Source organism: Thalassophryne amazonica, chromosome 1 (assembly GCF_902500255.1).
Source record: "Thalassophryne amazonica chromosome 1, fThaAma1.1, whole genome shotgun sequence".
Taxonomy (NCBI): Eukaryota; Metazoa; Chordata; class Actinopteri; order Batrachoidiformes; family Batrachoididae; genus Thalassophryne; species Thalassophryne amazonica.
The window spans coordinates 149,001,445-149,020,246 of NC_047103.1; the positions used below are offsets into that span (position 1 = coordinate 149,001,445).

Here is an 18,802-nt window from a genome sequence, read left to right on the forward strand (position 1 = left end):
ACTACAGGTATCCTGCAAAACAACATTTGTTTGTCTAAGGACCCCCGAAATATCAGTTACGCGGTTGTTCATGGGAATAGAGTAGCTGCGAGAGGAAACAAGAAAATGAACTGCGCCAAGTTAAAAAGACCAAACGGAGTTTCCGCAGAAACAAAGCGAGGTGGCCACAGCTAGAAGACCAGCTGTTCAATTCAGACACAGAAGATGAAGACTTCGATGGATTTGTGACAGAACCATAATAAAAAATAATGTGAGTACCATATTGTTAAATACCGGTAGTTCAAACTTGTTAAAAAGTTCAAATAAACTCACCGTTTTGCTTCCGTGACCTTTTTTTTTTTTATTTTTTTGTAGACTATATGTTTTAGCATGCGCCTTTTGTAAGGGTTAAGTACCCGCTAATTGAGGCTGCACCTTATAATCTGGTGTGCCTTTTGTAAGGGTTAAGTACCCGCTAATTGAGGGCACGCCTTATAATCCGGTGCGCTTTATGGTGCAGAAAATACGGTATTTCCATTGTGGTCCATTTAAAAATCAAATGACAAAATAGAAGTAATAATATAATAATAATAATAATAATAAGAAGAAGAAGAACCTAAACAAATTTATAAATACATTAAGACAGTAAATTAACATTAAAAATTACATAATTAACAGGAAATAAAAGGGCTGACTTCTTCTAAAAATTGTTGAGATCTAAGTCACACACCTATTCAACTCACTGCTTAATTTATTACCACCTTGAAATATGTTAGCCACCTATTTTATAAACCCTACCCATTCTAAAGCCTGTGGATAAACCATTCAAAACTAACTAGATATATTTTGTAAAATAAAATATTTTGAGGTAAAATTAAAGCACTGTGCTAATCTACTGGTCAATCTTCGTTCCTACTCTCACCTATGGTCATGAGTGTTGGGTCATGACCAAAAGAATTAGATCGCGGGCGCAAGCGGCCAAAATGGGCTTCCTCAGGAGGGTGGCTGGTGTCTCCCTTAGAGATAGGGTGAGAAGTTCGGTCATCCGTGGGGAGCTTGGAGTAGAGTCACTGCTCCTACGCATTAAAAGGAGCCAGCTGAGGTGGTTTGGGCATCTGGTAAGGATGCCTCCTGGGCGCCTCCCTAGGGAGGTGTTCCAGGCACGTCCATCTGGGAGGAGACCCCGGGGAAGACCCAGGACTAGGTGGAGAGATTATATCTCCACACTGGCCTGGGAACACCTCGGGATCCCCCAGTCAGACGTGGTCAATGTGGCCCGGGAAAGGGAAGTCTGGGGTCCCCTGCTGGAGTTGTTGCACCCGTGACCCGAACCCGGAAAAGTGGCTGAAGATGAGTGATGAGTGATATTACAACTGGTGGCCTGTGAGAGTGCTGCATTGTGGTGATGACATTTCACAACACTATTTACAATTCAATTGGTCTGGTGGTGGTATGTGGCATTATTATGTAGTACTGGTCTGGTGATGGTCTTTTTTAATTAGATTTTTTTAGCCATTTCATCAGTTTTAAATGACTTACAAGTGGCAAAAGACTTTTCAATGGCAGTTTTTAATCCTGTCTTTAAGTGTATTATTTACTAAAAGCAGCAAGGGTGTAATTACTGATTTGTTTTATAAGACACACTTAGAACTTGATAAATGCAGAATGAAAACAATGAAAGCAGAATTAAAGTCAGTTAATGCAGACAGCCAGTCCATTTGTGGAAATTTATTGCAGACAATACACACAGGATAGTAAATAAATTTTAATGAAATCAAGATTTGAGCCATATTTTATATACCTCACACCTGTGGCAATAATGCTATGTGGATTCACTTACAGAAAATATTCAGTCAAAAAATTTTCAGTTGCTTGCAGCCATGTCTTTCACCACCTACGTGACTGTAAGCTACAGTAGAGAAACACTTCTGAACACTGGCAAAGTTCATGACGAACTTTAATTTATCCTCTTGAATCTTGAACCTAGATGCCTTCATCCGCTCTGCAGCCACTCCCCCACTCACATACTGAACGGACAACAAACCTGATACAGTAATGCTATCAACACTGTTGTGTGGGCCGCTGAAGAGGAGGTACTGCTGGCCCACCGCCAGAGGGTGCACGAGAGGGCGCAGCCACCTCCCAGAAGCAGCCTGGAGTGACAGCTGTCACACATCAACCATCAATCACCACATCCCATAAAAGCCGGGCAGCAACTCCACCTTCCTGCCGAGAAATCGTCTACCTGTCAGGTAAACCGCTCAGCCTGAGTAAACACAACAGTAGTAACGTCTTTGCTTCTGTGTGTAACATTATTTTTGCAGACGAACCTGTTTGTACGTAAGGAGTAGTAGTGTGGGAGTTGGCGTACTCCGCTCCTCGGTTGGGGACTACTAAGTATACCAACAGGATCTGCACTTAATTCTGGAATATTGTGATTAAGAGGTGGAGGTGTTTCCCACCCTCTTCTGACTGTTTGCTGGGTGTTCACGCACCCACCATCACCTGTCTGTTCTTCCTGCCAGCAGTACCAGATCTGCTGGCAGGAAGGCCGGAGGCAGTGGCCACCTGGGGACTCAGCGCTTGGTGGCTCCGGGGTGCTCCAGATCCGCTGGCAGTGGAAAGCGTGTGGGATCCGGCTCTTCTCTGGACAGGTGTCTTCTATCCTCCAGCCTGCCCACACGTCACCTTGAATTATTGACTGCTGTTCTAAATTGTGTTATCTGTTGTTCTGTTGTGCACATTCACAACATTAAATTGTTGTATTTTGGCTTATTCCATTGTCCGTTCATTTCCGCCCCCTGTTGTGGGTCCGTGTCCCTACACTTTCACAACAGGATTTCTCGGCCAGCGTCATGGATTCCGAGGGGCGTCAACCATCGGGTGAACCACCAGTGGAAACGCAGGGTGCACAGGTGCCGGCAGGAGGCATATTAGGTGAGCTGCAGCAAATCTTAACCGCCTTCACTGCTCGGTTGGACTTTGTGACCGAGCAGAATGTTATTCTCAGTTGGAGGATGGAGGCTCTCACCGCCCAGGTGGAAGCGCGCACGCAGGGCGCTGCTGCAGCTCCTCCTCCTGCTGTTCAGGTGCCGAATACAGACATTCCAGTGGTGATTCAACGAACCCCCCCCCACCGTCCCCGAAGCATACATAAGCCCTTCGGAGCCGTACGGAGGTTGTGTGGAGACGTGCGCAGACTTCCTGATGCAGTGTTCGCTCATCTTTGCACAGCGTCCCGTCATGTACGTGTCAGATTCCAGCCGGGTGGCTTATGTTATTAATCTGCTTCGAGGTGAGGCACGCGCCTGGGCTACGGCGCTCTGGGAGCAGAATTCACGGCTCCTAACGGTGTATATTGAGTTTGTGAGGGAGTTCAGACTGGTGTTCGATCACCCACATAGAGGCGAGACCGCTTCGAGTGTGCTGCTGTCTATGAGACAGGGGCGTCGGAGTGCAGCCGAGTATGCAGTCGCCTTCCGCATCGCGGCAGCGAGGGACGGTGGAATACTGTTGCACTCTGCGTCGCCTTTGTAAACGGACTGTCTCTGGTCCTTAAGGATCACCTGGTGGCGAAGGATGAGCCTGGTAGTACGGTTAGACAACCGATTAGCAGAACGTCGACGGGAGTGGGGCGAAGGGCGTGGTCAGGCACGAGCTGTCCCTCTTCCTTCCGGGTCCGAAAGGGAGCCGTCTTCCCCACGCTCCCCAGCCAGAGGGCTGCGTGTGGCAACAGCTCCCCCTGCTGACGTTATTAAGGAGACAAGCAGGGCCAAAATTAGATCAGATGACAGAATGAGGAAGCTGTCCCGCAGGGAGTGTTTTCTCTGCAGCTCCAAGGAGCACATACAGAGAAACTGCCCCAAACTGTCAAAGCAACACTCGCCCTTAGAGACTGGGCTCAGGGTGGGTCACAACACGCACGAAGGAAGCGCACGTAAATCAGCACGAATCCCAGTCACGATCCTGTGTGGGGATTTAACCCTTCACTCCTCAGCACTTGTGGACACGGGGTCGGAAGGGAATCTGCTGGATAGCAGATGGGCAAGGGAGGTTGGGCTCCCTCTAGTGGCTCTTCCTTCACCATTGAAGGTACGGGCACTAGATGGCACCCTTCTCCCATTAATCACACACCAGACACAGCCCGTAACATTGGTTGTGTCTGGGAATCACAGGGAGGAGATTGTGTTTTATGTAACTCCGTCTACCTCCCAAGTGATTTTGGGATTTCCATGGATGGTGAAGCACAATCCCCAGATGGAATGGCCGTCTGGGGTTGTGACGCAGTGGAGCGAAACCTGCCACTGGGAATGTTTAGGATCCTCGGTTCCACCCGGTGTGACAGCTAACGAGGAGGTCAAAGTCCCCCCCAATCTGACGGCGGTGCCTGAGGAGTACCACGATCTTGCTGACGTCTTCAACAAAGATCTGGCACTTACTCTCCCCCCTGCACCGGCCATACGATTGTGCCATTGATTTGATCCCGGGTGTTGAGTACCCGTCCAGCAGGCTGTACAGCCTCTCACGTCCACAGCGCGACTCGATGGAGACCTACATCCGGGACTCCTTAGCTGCCGGGTTGATCCGGAACTCCACCTCCCCGATGGGTGCAGGTTTCTTTTTTGTGGGCAAGAAAGATGGCGGACTCCATCCATGCATCAATTACAGGGGGCTGAACGAAATTACGGTTCGCAACCGATACCCGTTACCTCTGTTGGATTCGGTGTTCACACCCTCGCATGGAGCCCAAATATTCACTAAATTGGATCTTAGGAATGCGTACCACCTGGTTCGGATCTAGAAGGGAGACGAGTGGAAGACGGCGTTTAACACCCCATTAGGTCACTTTGAGTACCTGGTCATGCCGTTCGGCCTCACCAATGCGCCTGCGACGTTCCAAGCCTTGGTTAATGACGTCTTGCGGGACTTCCCGCATCGGTTCGTCTTCGTATACTTGGACGATATCCTCATCTTCTCCCCGGATCCTGAGACCCATGTTAAGCATGTACGTCAGGTCCTGCAGCAGTTGGAGAACCAGCTGTTTGTGAAGGGCGAGAAGTGCGAGTTCCACCGCACTTCTGTGTCCTTCTTGAGGTTCATAATCTCCTCCAACTCTGTCGCCCCTGATCCGGCCAAGGTTGAGGCGGTGAGAGATTGGCCCAAACCGACGAGCCATAGGAAATTGCAGCAGTTCCTCGGCTTCGCAAATTTCTACTGAAGGTTCATCAAGGGTTACAGCCAGGTAGTTAGCCCCCTGATGGCCCTTACCTCCAATAAAGTCCCCTTCACCTGGTCGGATCGATGCAACGCCGCGTTTAGGGAGTTGAAACGCCGGTTCTCGACTGCACCAGTTCTGGTGCAGCCCGATCCCAATCGCCAGTTTATTGTTGAAGTGGATGCCTCTGACTCTGGGATAGGAGCCGTGCTGTCCCAGAACAGGGAGTCCGATAAGGTCCTCCACCCTTGTGCCTATTTTTCCCACAGGTTGACCCCGGCAGAGCGGAACTACGACGTCGGCAATCGGGAACTCCTAGCGGTGAAAGAGGCTCTTGAGGAGTGGAGACACCTGTTGGAGGTAGCTGCGGTACCATTTACGGTTTTCACGGACCATCGGAACCTGGAGTACATCCGGACTGCCAAGCGTCTGAACCCCAGGCAAGCCCACTGGTCACTGTTCTTCGGGCGTTTTGACTTCCAGATCATCTACCGCCTCGGGACCAAGAACCAACGATCTGACGCCCTGTCCCGGGTCCATGAAGAGGAAGTCAAAATGGAGCTGTCAGATCCACCGGCTCCTATCATCCCCGAGTCCACTATCGTGGCCAACCTCACCTGGGATGTGGAGAAGACCGTCCAGGAGGCCCTGGCACAGAACCCGGACCCGGGGACTGGCCCTAAGAACAGACTTTACGTCCCACCAGAAGCCAGAGCTGCAGTCTTGGACTTCTGTCACGGTTCCAAGCTCTCCTGTCACCCCGGGGTGCGAAGAACCGTGGCAGTGGTCCGGCAGCGCTTCTGGTGGGCGTCCATGGAAGCCGACGTCCGGGAGTATGTCCAGGCCTGTACCACCTGTGCCAGGGGCAAGGCAGTCCATCAGAAAGCACAAGGACTCCTCCATCCATTGCCTGTGCCTCATCGCCCCTGGTCCCACATTGGCTTGGACTTCTTCACGGGCCTCCCGCCGTCCCAGGGCATGACCACCATCCTCACGATAGTGGACCGGTTCTCCAAGACGGCCCACTTCCTGGCCCTCCCGAAGCTCCCGACGGCCCAGGAGACTGCAGACCTCCTAGTCCACCATGTCGTGCGTCTGCATGGGATTCCATCCGACGTCGTCTCAGACCGTGGTCCCCAGTTCTCCTCGCAAGTCTGGTGGAGTGTCTGTCGGGAACTGGGGGCCACCGTAAGCCTCTCGTCCGGGTACCATCCCCAGACGAATGGACAGGCAGAGCAGGCGAACCAGGATTTGGAGCAGGCCCTCCACTGCATGACCTCCACGCACCCGACGGCCTGGAGCAGCCATCTGTCCTGGATCGAGTACGCTCACAACAGCCAAATTTCATCTGCCACAGGCCTCTCGCCGTTCGAAGTATGTTTGGGGTACCAGCCCCCATTGTTTCCGCTTGTGGAGGGAGAGGTCGGGGTGCCCTCGGTCCAGGCCCATCTGAGGAGGTGCCGTTGGGTGTGGCGCACTGCCCGCTCTGCCCTGCTCAAAGCCCGGACGAGGGCCAAGGCCCATGCAGACCGCCGGCGTTCCCTGGCCCCTGCATACCAGCCCGGGCAGGAGGTTTGGTTGTCAACGAAGGACATCCCATTGCAAGTGGAATCCCAAAAACTGAAAGACCGATACATTGGACCATTCACAATCCTCAAGGTTCTCAGTCCGGCCGCAGTGAAGCTGAAGCTGCCAGCTTCACTGCGGATCCACCCAGTTTTCCATGTTTCCCGCATCAAACATACCACGCCTCTTCCCTCTGCGCCCCCGGACCGGTGTCGCCTCCTGCCCGGATCATCGACGGGGAGCCTGCTTGGACTCTGCGCAGGCTCCTGGACGTCCGTCGTCAGGGCCGGGGATTCCAGTATTTGGTGGACTGGGAGGGTTATGGACCCGAAGAACGCTCCTGGGTGAAGAGGAGCTTCATCCTGGACCCGGCCCTCCTGGCCGATTTCTACCGCCGACATCCGGACAAACCTGGTCGGGCGCCAGGAGGCGCCCGTTGAGGGGGGGGGTCCTGTTGTGTGGGTCGCTGAAGAGGAGGTACTGCTGGCCCACCGCCAGAGGGCGCCCTGCCTGAAGTGCGGGCTTCAGGCACGAGAGGGCGCAGCCACCTCCCAGAAGCAGCCTGGAGTGACAGCTGTCACACATCAACCATCAATCACCACATCCCATAAAAGCCGGGCAGCAACTCCACCTTCCTGCCGAGAAATCGTCTACCTGTCAGGTAAACCGCTCAGCCTGAGTAAACACAACAGTAGTAACGTCTTTGCTTCTGTGTGTAACATTACTTTTGCAGACGAACCTGTTTGTACGTAAGGAGTAGTCGTGTGTTGGGGAGTTGGCGTACTCCGCTCCTCGGTTGGGGTCTACTAAGTATACCAGCAGGATCTGCACTTAATTCTGGAATATTGTGATTAAGAGGTGGAGGTGTTTCCCACCCTCTTCTGACTGTTTGCTGGGTGTTCACGCACCCACCATCACCTGTCTGTTCTTCCTGCCAGCAGTACCAGATCTGCTGGCAGGAAGGCCGGAGGCAGTGGCCACCTGGGGACTCAGCGCTTGGTGGCTCCGGGGTGCTCCAGATCCGCTGGCAGTGGAAAGCGTGTGGGATCCGGCTCTTCTCTGGACAGGCGTCTTCTATCCTCGAGCCTGCCCACACGTTACCTTGAATTATTGACTGCTGTTCTAAATTGTGTTGTCTGTTGTTCTGTTGTGCACATTCACAACATTAAATTGTTGTATTTTGGCTTATTCCATTGTTCGTTCATTTACGCCCCCTGTTGTGGGTCCGTGTCCCTACACTTTCACAACAGACACGAGCAGGAAAACACCCGACGCTACTATTTGGCACTATTTCAGGTTCATAAAAGGCAACAACTAAGATGAGCTTGACAAAAGCAAAACAATTTTCCAGGCATGCCACATGGAAGTTAAAGCATTGCAGAAATACAACTGTATACTAATGTGAGAGGTAAGCTTTAGTGGCCATTACAAGTGACACCTCACTTAAAGTTCGCTGATTTTGAAAAAATGACTTATTGTTTCAGATTCAAAAAGATGATTTTAATAGGAAATGGGGAAAATGGATAAGACTTAAAAACAAAGACACTAACATTTAAATGACAATTTGTTTTTTTTTTCTCTCATCTAAATGATAATGTTAACTCAAACTGTAAGCCCCCATTGATCTTTGTGAGCTGATCCCATACTTTTTGCTTCTTGTTGTATGCTCATATGTATATGTGAAAAAGAAAACAAAAAAACTAAAGTTAAAAAAAAAAAAAATGAAGATTTTGCAACAACATGCCAACACAAACACATCCATGTTGGTAAGAAGTCCATTAAAATGTAGCCTACATTTCAAAACAAATGCTGTTCCCGGACTGTCTGTAGATCACCTAAACAAATTCATACTTATTACAATATTCCACCATACATACCCTTTACCTTACCTCAAAAAAGAAATATAATCAGATTCAGCCTTCAAAACACTTTCAGAAATCATGCTGTTGCATTAATGTTTTTTGCCAATGGCCAAAAAAACAAACGGCACCAATAGCGGTACTTTCACATTACTAGAATGGGGTGCAACTACCTACACTGTCCTTGCTAAAAGCCAAAATATATGAAAACACAATAGTTACCAATCAGTCCACACATTTCACAACAAACCTAAATGTCCCTGACTCACATTATCAATAACTACTGTATTCACATCCATATGTTTGTGCTTCATGTACACTAACTGTGTTTATTCCTTCCTATATCGCTATGTGTGTATATATGTCTAACCATGTTGGGTGAATGTCAATCTTTTTCTTAAAATAACTGTATTTGCATGTCTCTTTGTATTTCAATGTCAACCAAGGCTTAACAAATGTACACTTTGTCTCTTAAAACTATGTAAGAGTAAGTACACCTCTTTGTGCATCCCACCTTCAAACACAGCCTCATACGACCATCCATGAAAAAAATCTACTTAAGTTCCCAATTTTCTATAGGAATACGAACCTCCTACGGGCACTGCATGAGTATCCATTAATTCCAAAAAGATCACAGCAGCGTCAAGGTCCGCAAAGCTTTCCTGTATAAGACACCTCTAATCTCTAATCATATTCCGTGTTATTCAATCATGACTGAAGAACTGAATGTGACTATGATGTCTTTTGAACATTCAAAACTATCAGGCTAAATGTTTCAGGAAAAAATATAACAATGGCAAATTTCACCACCTGTGACTGAATGAAATGACAAATTGACAGACTTCTTCTCCCAAAATGTATCCATAATACAACTTAATGACAAAAAGATTGGCTCATGAAGCAAAACATTTCCCGAATAAAACAAATTAACCAGCTATAAATACATGAAGACTGTTTGAGGAACATCTTAATGATGAGGAATTCATGTGTTTGACTCATCCATCTGCCTGCAGAAAGTATCAATGATTTACTTTAACAGTCATATAATTAAACTAGAAGCACGCGAAGAGCACAAACCTCTGCCTAGGCCATAGGGTCACTGACGTCACATGGAATACCCTTTGGCAAAGAGACTTATTCCACGTCGTTTCAGATTCAGTGGTTGAACCCTTAGATCTTCAGCAAATGTATTTATTTATTATTTTCTAATAACAAGTTTATTCAATGATGAGAACCAAATGCTAAATTATTGTTGTGTTGTAACTTAATTTTTGTTAAGCCTTTGTGACCCGTTTTCATGAAGTTAGATGCAAAAATGTTGAAATTGGCCCTATTCTGCAATGATAAAGAATCCTTAAAAAATTTACTCGATCCGGATCGTGTTATGGATCATTACCAAAATTTAATGACTTCTAAGTTAGGCCAAGATACACCCCTGGTAAAAAATTTCATTGAAATCCGTTGAGGATTTTTTGAGTAATCCTGCTAAGAATCCAACCAACCAACAAACAAACGGACACGACCAAAAACATAACCTCCTTGGTAGAGGTAAAAAAAAAAAAGGTTTCTAAGCCTCCAGTATAATGCACACTGACATGTGAAGTTGCAAACACAGAATACTACAAATTAAAACCTAGTTGTAAAATTGATAATTAAAAACAAAAAGTAAGCAAAATATTTTCTTACTAGTCTTTCATTGTGGGACAGCTCTGATGAATTATTCAGGTGGATTTACTCCAAACGATTTCACTCTATGAACATGGACTGCATGTTTCGGATGTGCAGAAAAACACAGAATATTAACAGCATATAATCAGAATATTAATTTTTATGACCCAGCAATCAATGGATACATTTTTATTTATTTATCCTTAAGCACACACGAACACACACACACACACACACGCACACAGACACACAAACCAATCACAACCCTGCAAGAGTTATTATATTAATTAACCTTTAGAGCCCAAAAGGTATTTTCTCAATTTTATCATACAAGAAATTCCCCTTCTGAGGTACTTTCTTTGAGTATAATTCCCATGTTTTGCGCATCAAAAGGTTCAGAATAATCTCAGCTTTCTAAATGTAAGACAGATTTGCCTAGAACACTGTGTAAAGATATGATCTGTTCACATAAATATGATGAAAAATTGACCAATATGCAGGAGAGCATCATTATGGCTCTCAGGATTAATCCTTTAACAAGCTAGTAATCCTGATGTTTGCAGCTACTTCCTCAATAAAACAGCTCTGTGCACCTGGTGCAGTGCAGTTTAAAGTGGACAGGTACCACTCTGATTGGTTGAGGTCATATTCTCACAACAAAATGCCCAACACTAATGAAGATGGTAACCTGATCCTTTTCCACACTGCCCTCGCTTTCCAAGCCCCAAATGGTCAAACAATGTCAGTGAAAGCCTATTAAACGTCCACCATTAAAACCAGGGTTTTGTTAAATAAACAGGCTTTAGGTCAAGTGTTGATTAGATTTTGAGACAGATTAATGATAATTTTACTGTAATTTATATTTCATAATGTCTCTCACGGATTTCTGGTGTTTAGACAACGACAAAACAGCACCCCCACCTACATTCCAACTCTGTAAAGGGCTGTTTTGAGGAAATGCATCAAGCTCATACTTTACTTTTTACTCATACTTTAGTGTCATCTCCAGAGGCAGTGACCTCATCCCCCGTCTGAAGAACAAGTAGAAGGTGGACTCTGTTCTGCCTGTCTATACACACTGGGAGAAACTGATTCCATGTACGAACCACCCAACAATCTGACAGATAATGAAGAGATGGAGAGTTTCTGATACGATGCTTGCAGCTCTATAATTTAGACTTTGCTTTACAGTGCTGTAGTAACACAAATTTATTGTTTCTTTTAATAGTGGGGTAGCATAGCAAAACAAGTGTTCATTTTGTGATAAAAGCATGGAATTTGGCACATATATTCTAAATGAACTAATGTTTATTTTCAGATATGGAGCCATCCTGGAGCTGACCTCTAATGAGCTACAGGGGTCAATAAAGAATTACACAGGGGTCAAAATTAAAAAATGCTCCGATCATGTTGAACACTGTACCACATTATTTGTCTGATCATAACGATTCCAAATGACTGAATGTTCAGGAGTTATGGGGTAAAAACAGCAAAAATTGTGACAAAGATCAGTTTCAGGTTGTACAGGGGCCAAAAGTTAAAGTTGCTCCAATTTTGGTAAAACGTGATACAAATTATTGATAAAAATAAAAGGATTAATAAATGGAATAGTTTTGACTGTGCTGAGTGCTTGGTCTCCAAAGTAAAGGTCAAACAAGGGTGATGTCCATTGGATTCTATGACTTATGACATCATGTTACCCTGTAACATAACTAAGCATGACAGATGGTGCAAACCTTTTTAAAATGCTATTAACTCAAACATTAATTTGTATCATATGCCATATATTGAATCACACACAGATATGATTTAAAACAAATCAGTAATCAGAGTAGCTGCGTTCTCTCGCCTGCAAAACCGCCTTGACATGTTTGAGCTCCGGGTCATAAACAAACCACAACACATGTCCACTTTCCCACCGCATTGTCACTTTTTCTTTGCATTTTCTCTTTGTTTGCGTGTAATTTGCCCATTTACCCACTGAAAATGCTGTGGTTTGTCCCCCAGAAGTAGAGAAATAATGTCATACGCGTCATATTTTACCCCTTTTAGTGCCTGCCCTCAAACGAGACTGCAGTGCCCATTTAGCTCATTTACTCCCCAAGAGGTACCTATGGTGTAAGCATCAAGTGCTTGTTATGCAACATTGTTGAGGTATGTTTATAAAATACTTAAAATATAAATATACAGTGCATCCGGAAAGTATTACCAGCACTTCACTTTTTCCACATTTTGTTATGTTACAGCCTTATTCCAAAATAAAGTAACATCATTTTTTTCTCTCAAAATTCTACTCACAACACCCCATAATCATAACATCAGGAGAGACCTCGCTGGTAATTATCAAGTGTCTACTCTGCATTATTATTTGGTTTTGTTCACAAAATGTCGACTTATTAATATGCAAATATATCCATCAAGCAACCTAAAAATCTAATTAGGTCATTTTTCCCCCTGGCGGTTACCTATGGTGTAAGTATCAAGTGTCTATGTATTGTTAATGTTCACAAAAAAATCTCAGTTCTTAAAACACAAATATATGTACCAAATAACCCAAAAATAACCCAATTCTGTTTTTTCCAGCACCAGTGTACAGTAGATTTTCCAGAGAAAATCAAAATAACACTATGGGAGGTGTTGAAATGACAAAATGCAAAAACACTTTTTGTCTTTACTGCAAACACACTTTTGCAGACACATGAACTATTCAGCAGTTGACTTCTATACTGACCAAAACCTCCAATGCAACAGCAAAAAAAAATATCTACCAGTATCTTGGTTTTAGATTGTGACACCCTCACACTGCTTCTGCACAAGAACGTAGTCCGTAGGTTTCATAAGCTACACAATTTACCACTTTACTCATGTTTATGTTGTGCTCATCAGCCAAAACTTTATAAATTCTATGACTAAACACACAGGTTAAGGTCCATATAGAAAAAAAACTAGTTTCCATCATCTTGCTTTAAATTCTATTAATTGTTTTTGCCCACTCTGAGTGAAAGAGAAATGACACTTATACCCCGTCACACATAGCCAGAATCACGCAGAATGGCATCAGAATGACGAATCGGCACATATCCGAAAAGTATCGGGTTTGAGTTGCAAAATGTTCTGACAGCCATTTGCGACAGTCCACACAGTTGGTCAAAATTGGCCAGCTCCCCCGAGTGTGGTGCACATGTTCAAAACCCTCCGGGCGCCGTCGAGATGGGTTACCTATTCGACGGCGGTCCATGTGCAATCTGAGGACCATCTGACCACAATTTACATATTCTGAAGGCGGCAAAACGGGAACTGAAATGATTTGAGCGTATACGAGGGAACCTCGAGATGGATCTGGCATGGCAAAGCCTGCCAGTATGACCTGCACATGCCACGTATAATAATGTCTCCCCGGAGCGCAAAGGAACTGTTGAAATGTATGTGGCATGCTTCATTATGATAATAATTATGAATTATTGTCATGTACAGTGAATGTGAACAGCAGCTATCAAACCGAAAGCACAGTGCGCAACTGTGCACACGCTGCGGCAAATCTGAACAGGCTGTTATATCCACAATAGACCTTACAGTACAGATATTTGTCAATTCCTTCCCATGGCCGATGTAAATAATGTGAACTATTGTCTCCATCATAACTGTATACAACCCGGGCAGATGCGCCTCTCCGTGGTGCGCAGTAATGCATCAGGCTCTGAGTTGAATGGATCTCACACTGTAATATATGATCACCTTCTGTAGGAGATATGACATGGAACTGTTTTGCCAGGCTGTGACACCATTAATAAACATGAATCTCACCTCCAACAACGGTCCAGGAGTGTTTCACTGCGCGGACGTGGACGCAGAGCCGAGACAGCAGCCTGTGATTAAAATCCTCTCACCCGGCTGCTGTGTGCTGGAATCAACAATGCAAAAATAAATCCCATGTGATAATCCAACCATCGCAGTGTCCAGAGTTTTGTTGTGGTGCTGAAGTGAGCCAAAACACACACACACAAAAAGAAATTAAAGTTCCCTGGAAAGGCTCCGTCTGATGCATGGTGGGACTGCTTGGCCCACTGCCAGCAAACAGTGCTCCAGTCCCGTCTTTATCATCCAGAGGTTTGGACATCGGGTAGTCTTCAGTGCCTTTTATGGCCATCTGACAGCAGTCTGTGTTATCTACCTGTTGTCTACATGCACTTTGGATGCCATCGTGCAGGTGTGGACGAGGTAACCTGGTTGCGTTCTGACACTGCTGACCACGTGTCAGATTATGGCAATATTTGCCATGTCGGGCATGGTTCCTGCACATTCTTGCTATGTCTGACGGGGGCTTTATTGTGCAGGATGGTGGAATGCCTACGTGAGCACGCCGTGGCAGTGTGTTACAGAATCGATAGAACACAAGCAGCACAAATGACACATCACATGCCTTCAGACCGCGTGCAGCTCCAGCTCAACATCACCACCATGACATCACTTCCTGCTCCTGTGACTGCAAACCAGAGAGCGCCACAATGAAAGAAATCAGTCTGTGGGAAGCCGGTTTTTCCAAAATGATTACTTCTGTTGCTCCATAAGGAGAATTTAAATCTACAGTGTAATTTAGTGTCACCTAGTGGTGAGGCTGCAGATTGCACTATGCCGTCACTGGCCATGATTTTGTTTGTCATCTTATTTTCACTTCTTTGGCAACAGTGAGTCATGCTCCTTTGTCGTTGCTCGCGATAATCAATGTGTGCTCCTCCAGTTGGGCTACTTTATCAACATGGCGGTGCAACATGGCGGCCCCCATGAGAGGGCCCCACTCCCATGTAAACATGAAGAGCTCAGTCCAAGACTATAAAAACACTGATTCTTTATTGCATACTTAATTATATGCTATATTCCATTTCTGCAAATAACCACCTTAACTCCTACACACTGTAGCTTTAAATTCCAGTAATGGAACCTGACAGGTCAATGGAGACTTTATTTCACAAAGATGTGTATTTGCAACAAACTTTGCCAGCTTGTACTAAATGTGTGAGTATATTCATGCTCAACATTGGGTCAGTATGTATCAGAGCTGACATCACGTTTGAGTGGTGACATGCACTTACATGTATTCACGATGTGCTGAGTGGACAGCTGCAGCGTTGCAGTACCGCCACAACACGATGATGGAGGACAGCACGTCCAGTGTGGCGTCAAACTGCAAAGTGACAACAAAAAAATTTTTTTTACTATTCATCTCTATAGTTTTAAGCCATGATCACATGAAGTGAACTAGAGTGAACAAACCTCCGCCAATACTAGATTCCAATTACACAAAATTTTATTTTGGAAAAAAATTTCAAGATCAAATTCCTGTTAGAAGTGACTTTTCATAAGCTAAATTAGATGTGATCAAATGTCAGGAGTGTGTATTTAGTTCATGCACTTTAACTGAATTTTTTGGTGGTGTTGTCGGAGTTTTTTCACTTTTTTCAGTTTCTGAATTCTTTGTCAGATAATTTTCACAGAACCTTGGTTATCTCTGCTATGCACAAATTGTCATTATTTATTGGCCCTTCGTTTCTGACTGATAACTGGAAGATACACAAACAGGCATAAAATTGGAACCTCTGTCAAATTTTGGTGGTGTACATAAATCTATAACATAAAAATGAGAGCAACTGAGGCACTTTTGATTGAGATGTAATGTAAAATGTACACCAGGTGGGCTTTTCAATGTTAAAGTCAAATGTCCACAAAATCTACAATCCAGATCAGATCTGGATCAAAGTTTGTCAGGCGATAGTGAGTGCCAGTCTGCACATCACTTTCAAATATGAGTGATTGTGGCACATTTGACTAAGTTATAATGTAAAATATACATTAAATGGGGTTTTCAATGTTAAATTTAAATGGCCACAAAATCTGTAATCTGGATCAGATCCAGATCAAACCTTGTCAGTCAATAAAGGATACCATCCTACATAATGTTTAGCCATAATGATAATACGAAAGAAATGTGATCGTTTTTGACAGAGTTCTGAAATTTTGAATGTTCGTTCAATGTTAAAGGATAGGGATTTTTTTCCAGTTTTCCAAGATTTTTCCTGACGTTGACCTTTGACCTATGACCTTGAAAATTGAATCAGTTCTTGCTTATCAGGATATGAATCTTCAATAAAACATTTCATAACGATATATGAATAATTGTGGGTTCCAGGCTGTTCACCATCAGACAGACAGACAAACACACAAACAAACAGGGACAAAAACATAACTCCGCCCAACTTAGGAGGAGGTAAAAATAAACAGTGCCACCAACAGTTCTGGGGTGGTAAAGAACTATGTGGACACCTTTACTTATGGCACGCTTTCCAATATAAAAACTTGACTTTCAACTTACAGCAAATCCAAAAGCTGAAGCACTGTGCCGCATGAGGGAAACAGCTAGAAAGAAAAGAGATCATTATTAATAACTCACAATTTAACACTGATACAGTGGTTGAAGACTGCAGATTCTGCAATATGTCATCTCTCCATCCTTCAGCCATTCCCCTGTTTGGACAGACAGTCTTCTATTCCATTTATCAGACTGTCTGTGTGCCTCCTTGTTCACCCATCCCTGTCTGAACCTGGTTTATCTTCAGTTAACCTCCCTGAAGTCGCTCACTCTAAATCATATTTAAGGTTGCTTTCTAACTTCTTTCTTCATTCCACAATTTCCTCACTGGAACATCAGAACTAAATCAAGAATTCATGTTCATCTGGGTCACCTTGGGCCTCGTTTATAAAACTATGCACAGGATCCATACTAAAACTATACAAGAACTAGAAAAAAAGATTGTTCGCATGCACACCTGCAGGAAATTTATAAATCGCACACTGCTTTGAATTACGCACATATGGATCTGCCTCATATCCCGCCCTCTACAAACCCACATTCAACCACAAATGGTCACTGCAACACACCTCGAATAATCAAGTATACACATAAAGCCCAAAACATGTACTTATCATGGCATCCGAGAGAAAGAACAGGAAATAATAGTGAGATGACAAAAAGAAAACACGAGGTGGCAACAACTCCACAAGCAGTTTGAAACCCCACCATTCATAACATAATGCAGCATGTCGGTTCTTAATTTTGATAGCGCAAAAACTTTAACAAGCTCACCACAAGCATCAGCATAAGATTTATAACAGAACTTTAGATTTTTTTACTTTACAATTTGCCAACTTTTTTTTTACAATTATTTATCCATATACTTGTTCCAGAATCCTTTGTGCTGCTGTGACATTACCACACTGCTGTCTTTATTAAGATAATATAAAATTACATGAGGGACATTGTTCGATGCTGGTATGCAGGCAGAATCTTTTGCAAATGATGGAGATAATCCACTCATGTTGACCATGAATATATTTTCATTTCAGCAGCTACGGTATGCCGAGAGAATATTAAATATATTGTTTGACACGAGAGCTGAGATAGCTTATATATTTAAGAAATGAATAATTACTTCGGAATAATCATGGCTATCACATCTAACAACCCTCATTCTTTATTTGTGATGAAGTGCAAAGATATTTCACATGCTTTATTAAGTGGTATTGAATGTATGAATTATGACTCACTAGCATACGGTATCATTACGGTGCATCCAGAAGTATTCACTGCGCTCACTTTTTCCACATCTTATGTTTCAGCCTTATTCCTAAATGGAGTAAATTCATTTTTTCCCTCAAAATTCTATTCACAACACCCCATAATGACAACATCAGTTGTGGGTATTGTGTGTAGAATTTTGAGGGAAAAAATTAATTTAATCCATTTTGGAATTAGGCTGTAACATAAAATGTGGACAAAGTGAAGCGCTGTGAATACTTTTTCTGGATGCACTGCATATGTATGCTAATGCTACACATTTTCCCCACTATTTAGCCTCACTGCACCCTCTCCTAAATTTTCATTCAAGAGTTACAGTTTGTGTACATATGTAAACATTTTGTCATCTATTTTATTTTTATTAATGAAATTACATGTTTTAAAATTGTCATGCACATCTTTTTGGTCTTGGTGTGTGTGTGTGTGTGTGTGTGTGTGTGTGTGTGTGTGCGCGTGTGTGCGTGCGTGCAGCAATTCTAGCATTAAAATACAGCATTAAGACTGCCAAAAACACAGGGATTAAAAAAGAGAAATGCTCATCTGAATATCTTTGATTATTATAACTAGCAGTTCCTTGACTGGCCACTTGAGGCTGACTCCAAAAATAAGCACTTTCCCATTCAACTCCATGTTAAAATGTCCAACTTTAGAGCAGAAATAAACATGTTTACACCCTGGTGGTATCTACAGATAGTTTCCTCCTCCATGACCACTATACAGGGATGAATTTTTTCTAACTTCTTAGTTTAAGATATTTTAAGCCATTAAGTTCTGTATAACAATATAACACTATATCAATATAAGATGGCGGCACCACAGTTGACAGCGGCGGCACCAGCTCATGACAACAACACAGAGAAAAGCATCAAGTTTAAAGTCAACCCC

The 18,802-nt window shown here is 44.0% G+C and overlaps 1 protein-coding gene across 1 annotated transcript in view; it reads right to left on the reverse strand.

The window, feature by feature from the left end:
- The window catches only part of LOC117515277 (transmembrane protein 163-like), an 86,417-nt gene that overhangs the window by 19,100 nt on the left and 48,515 nt on the right, over window positions 1-18,802 (reverse strand). The window contains exons 3-4 of the mRNA XM_034175766.1: window positions 16,655-16,698; window positions 15,378-15,469 (exon numbers count right to left, since the gene is read on the reverse strand). Coding sequence (XP_034031657.1) covers window positions 15,378-15,469; window positions 16,655-16,698 — 136 coding nt within the window. The remainder of the gene's footprint in view (window positions 1-15,377; window positions 15,470-16,654; window positions 16,699-18,802) is intronic.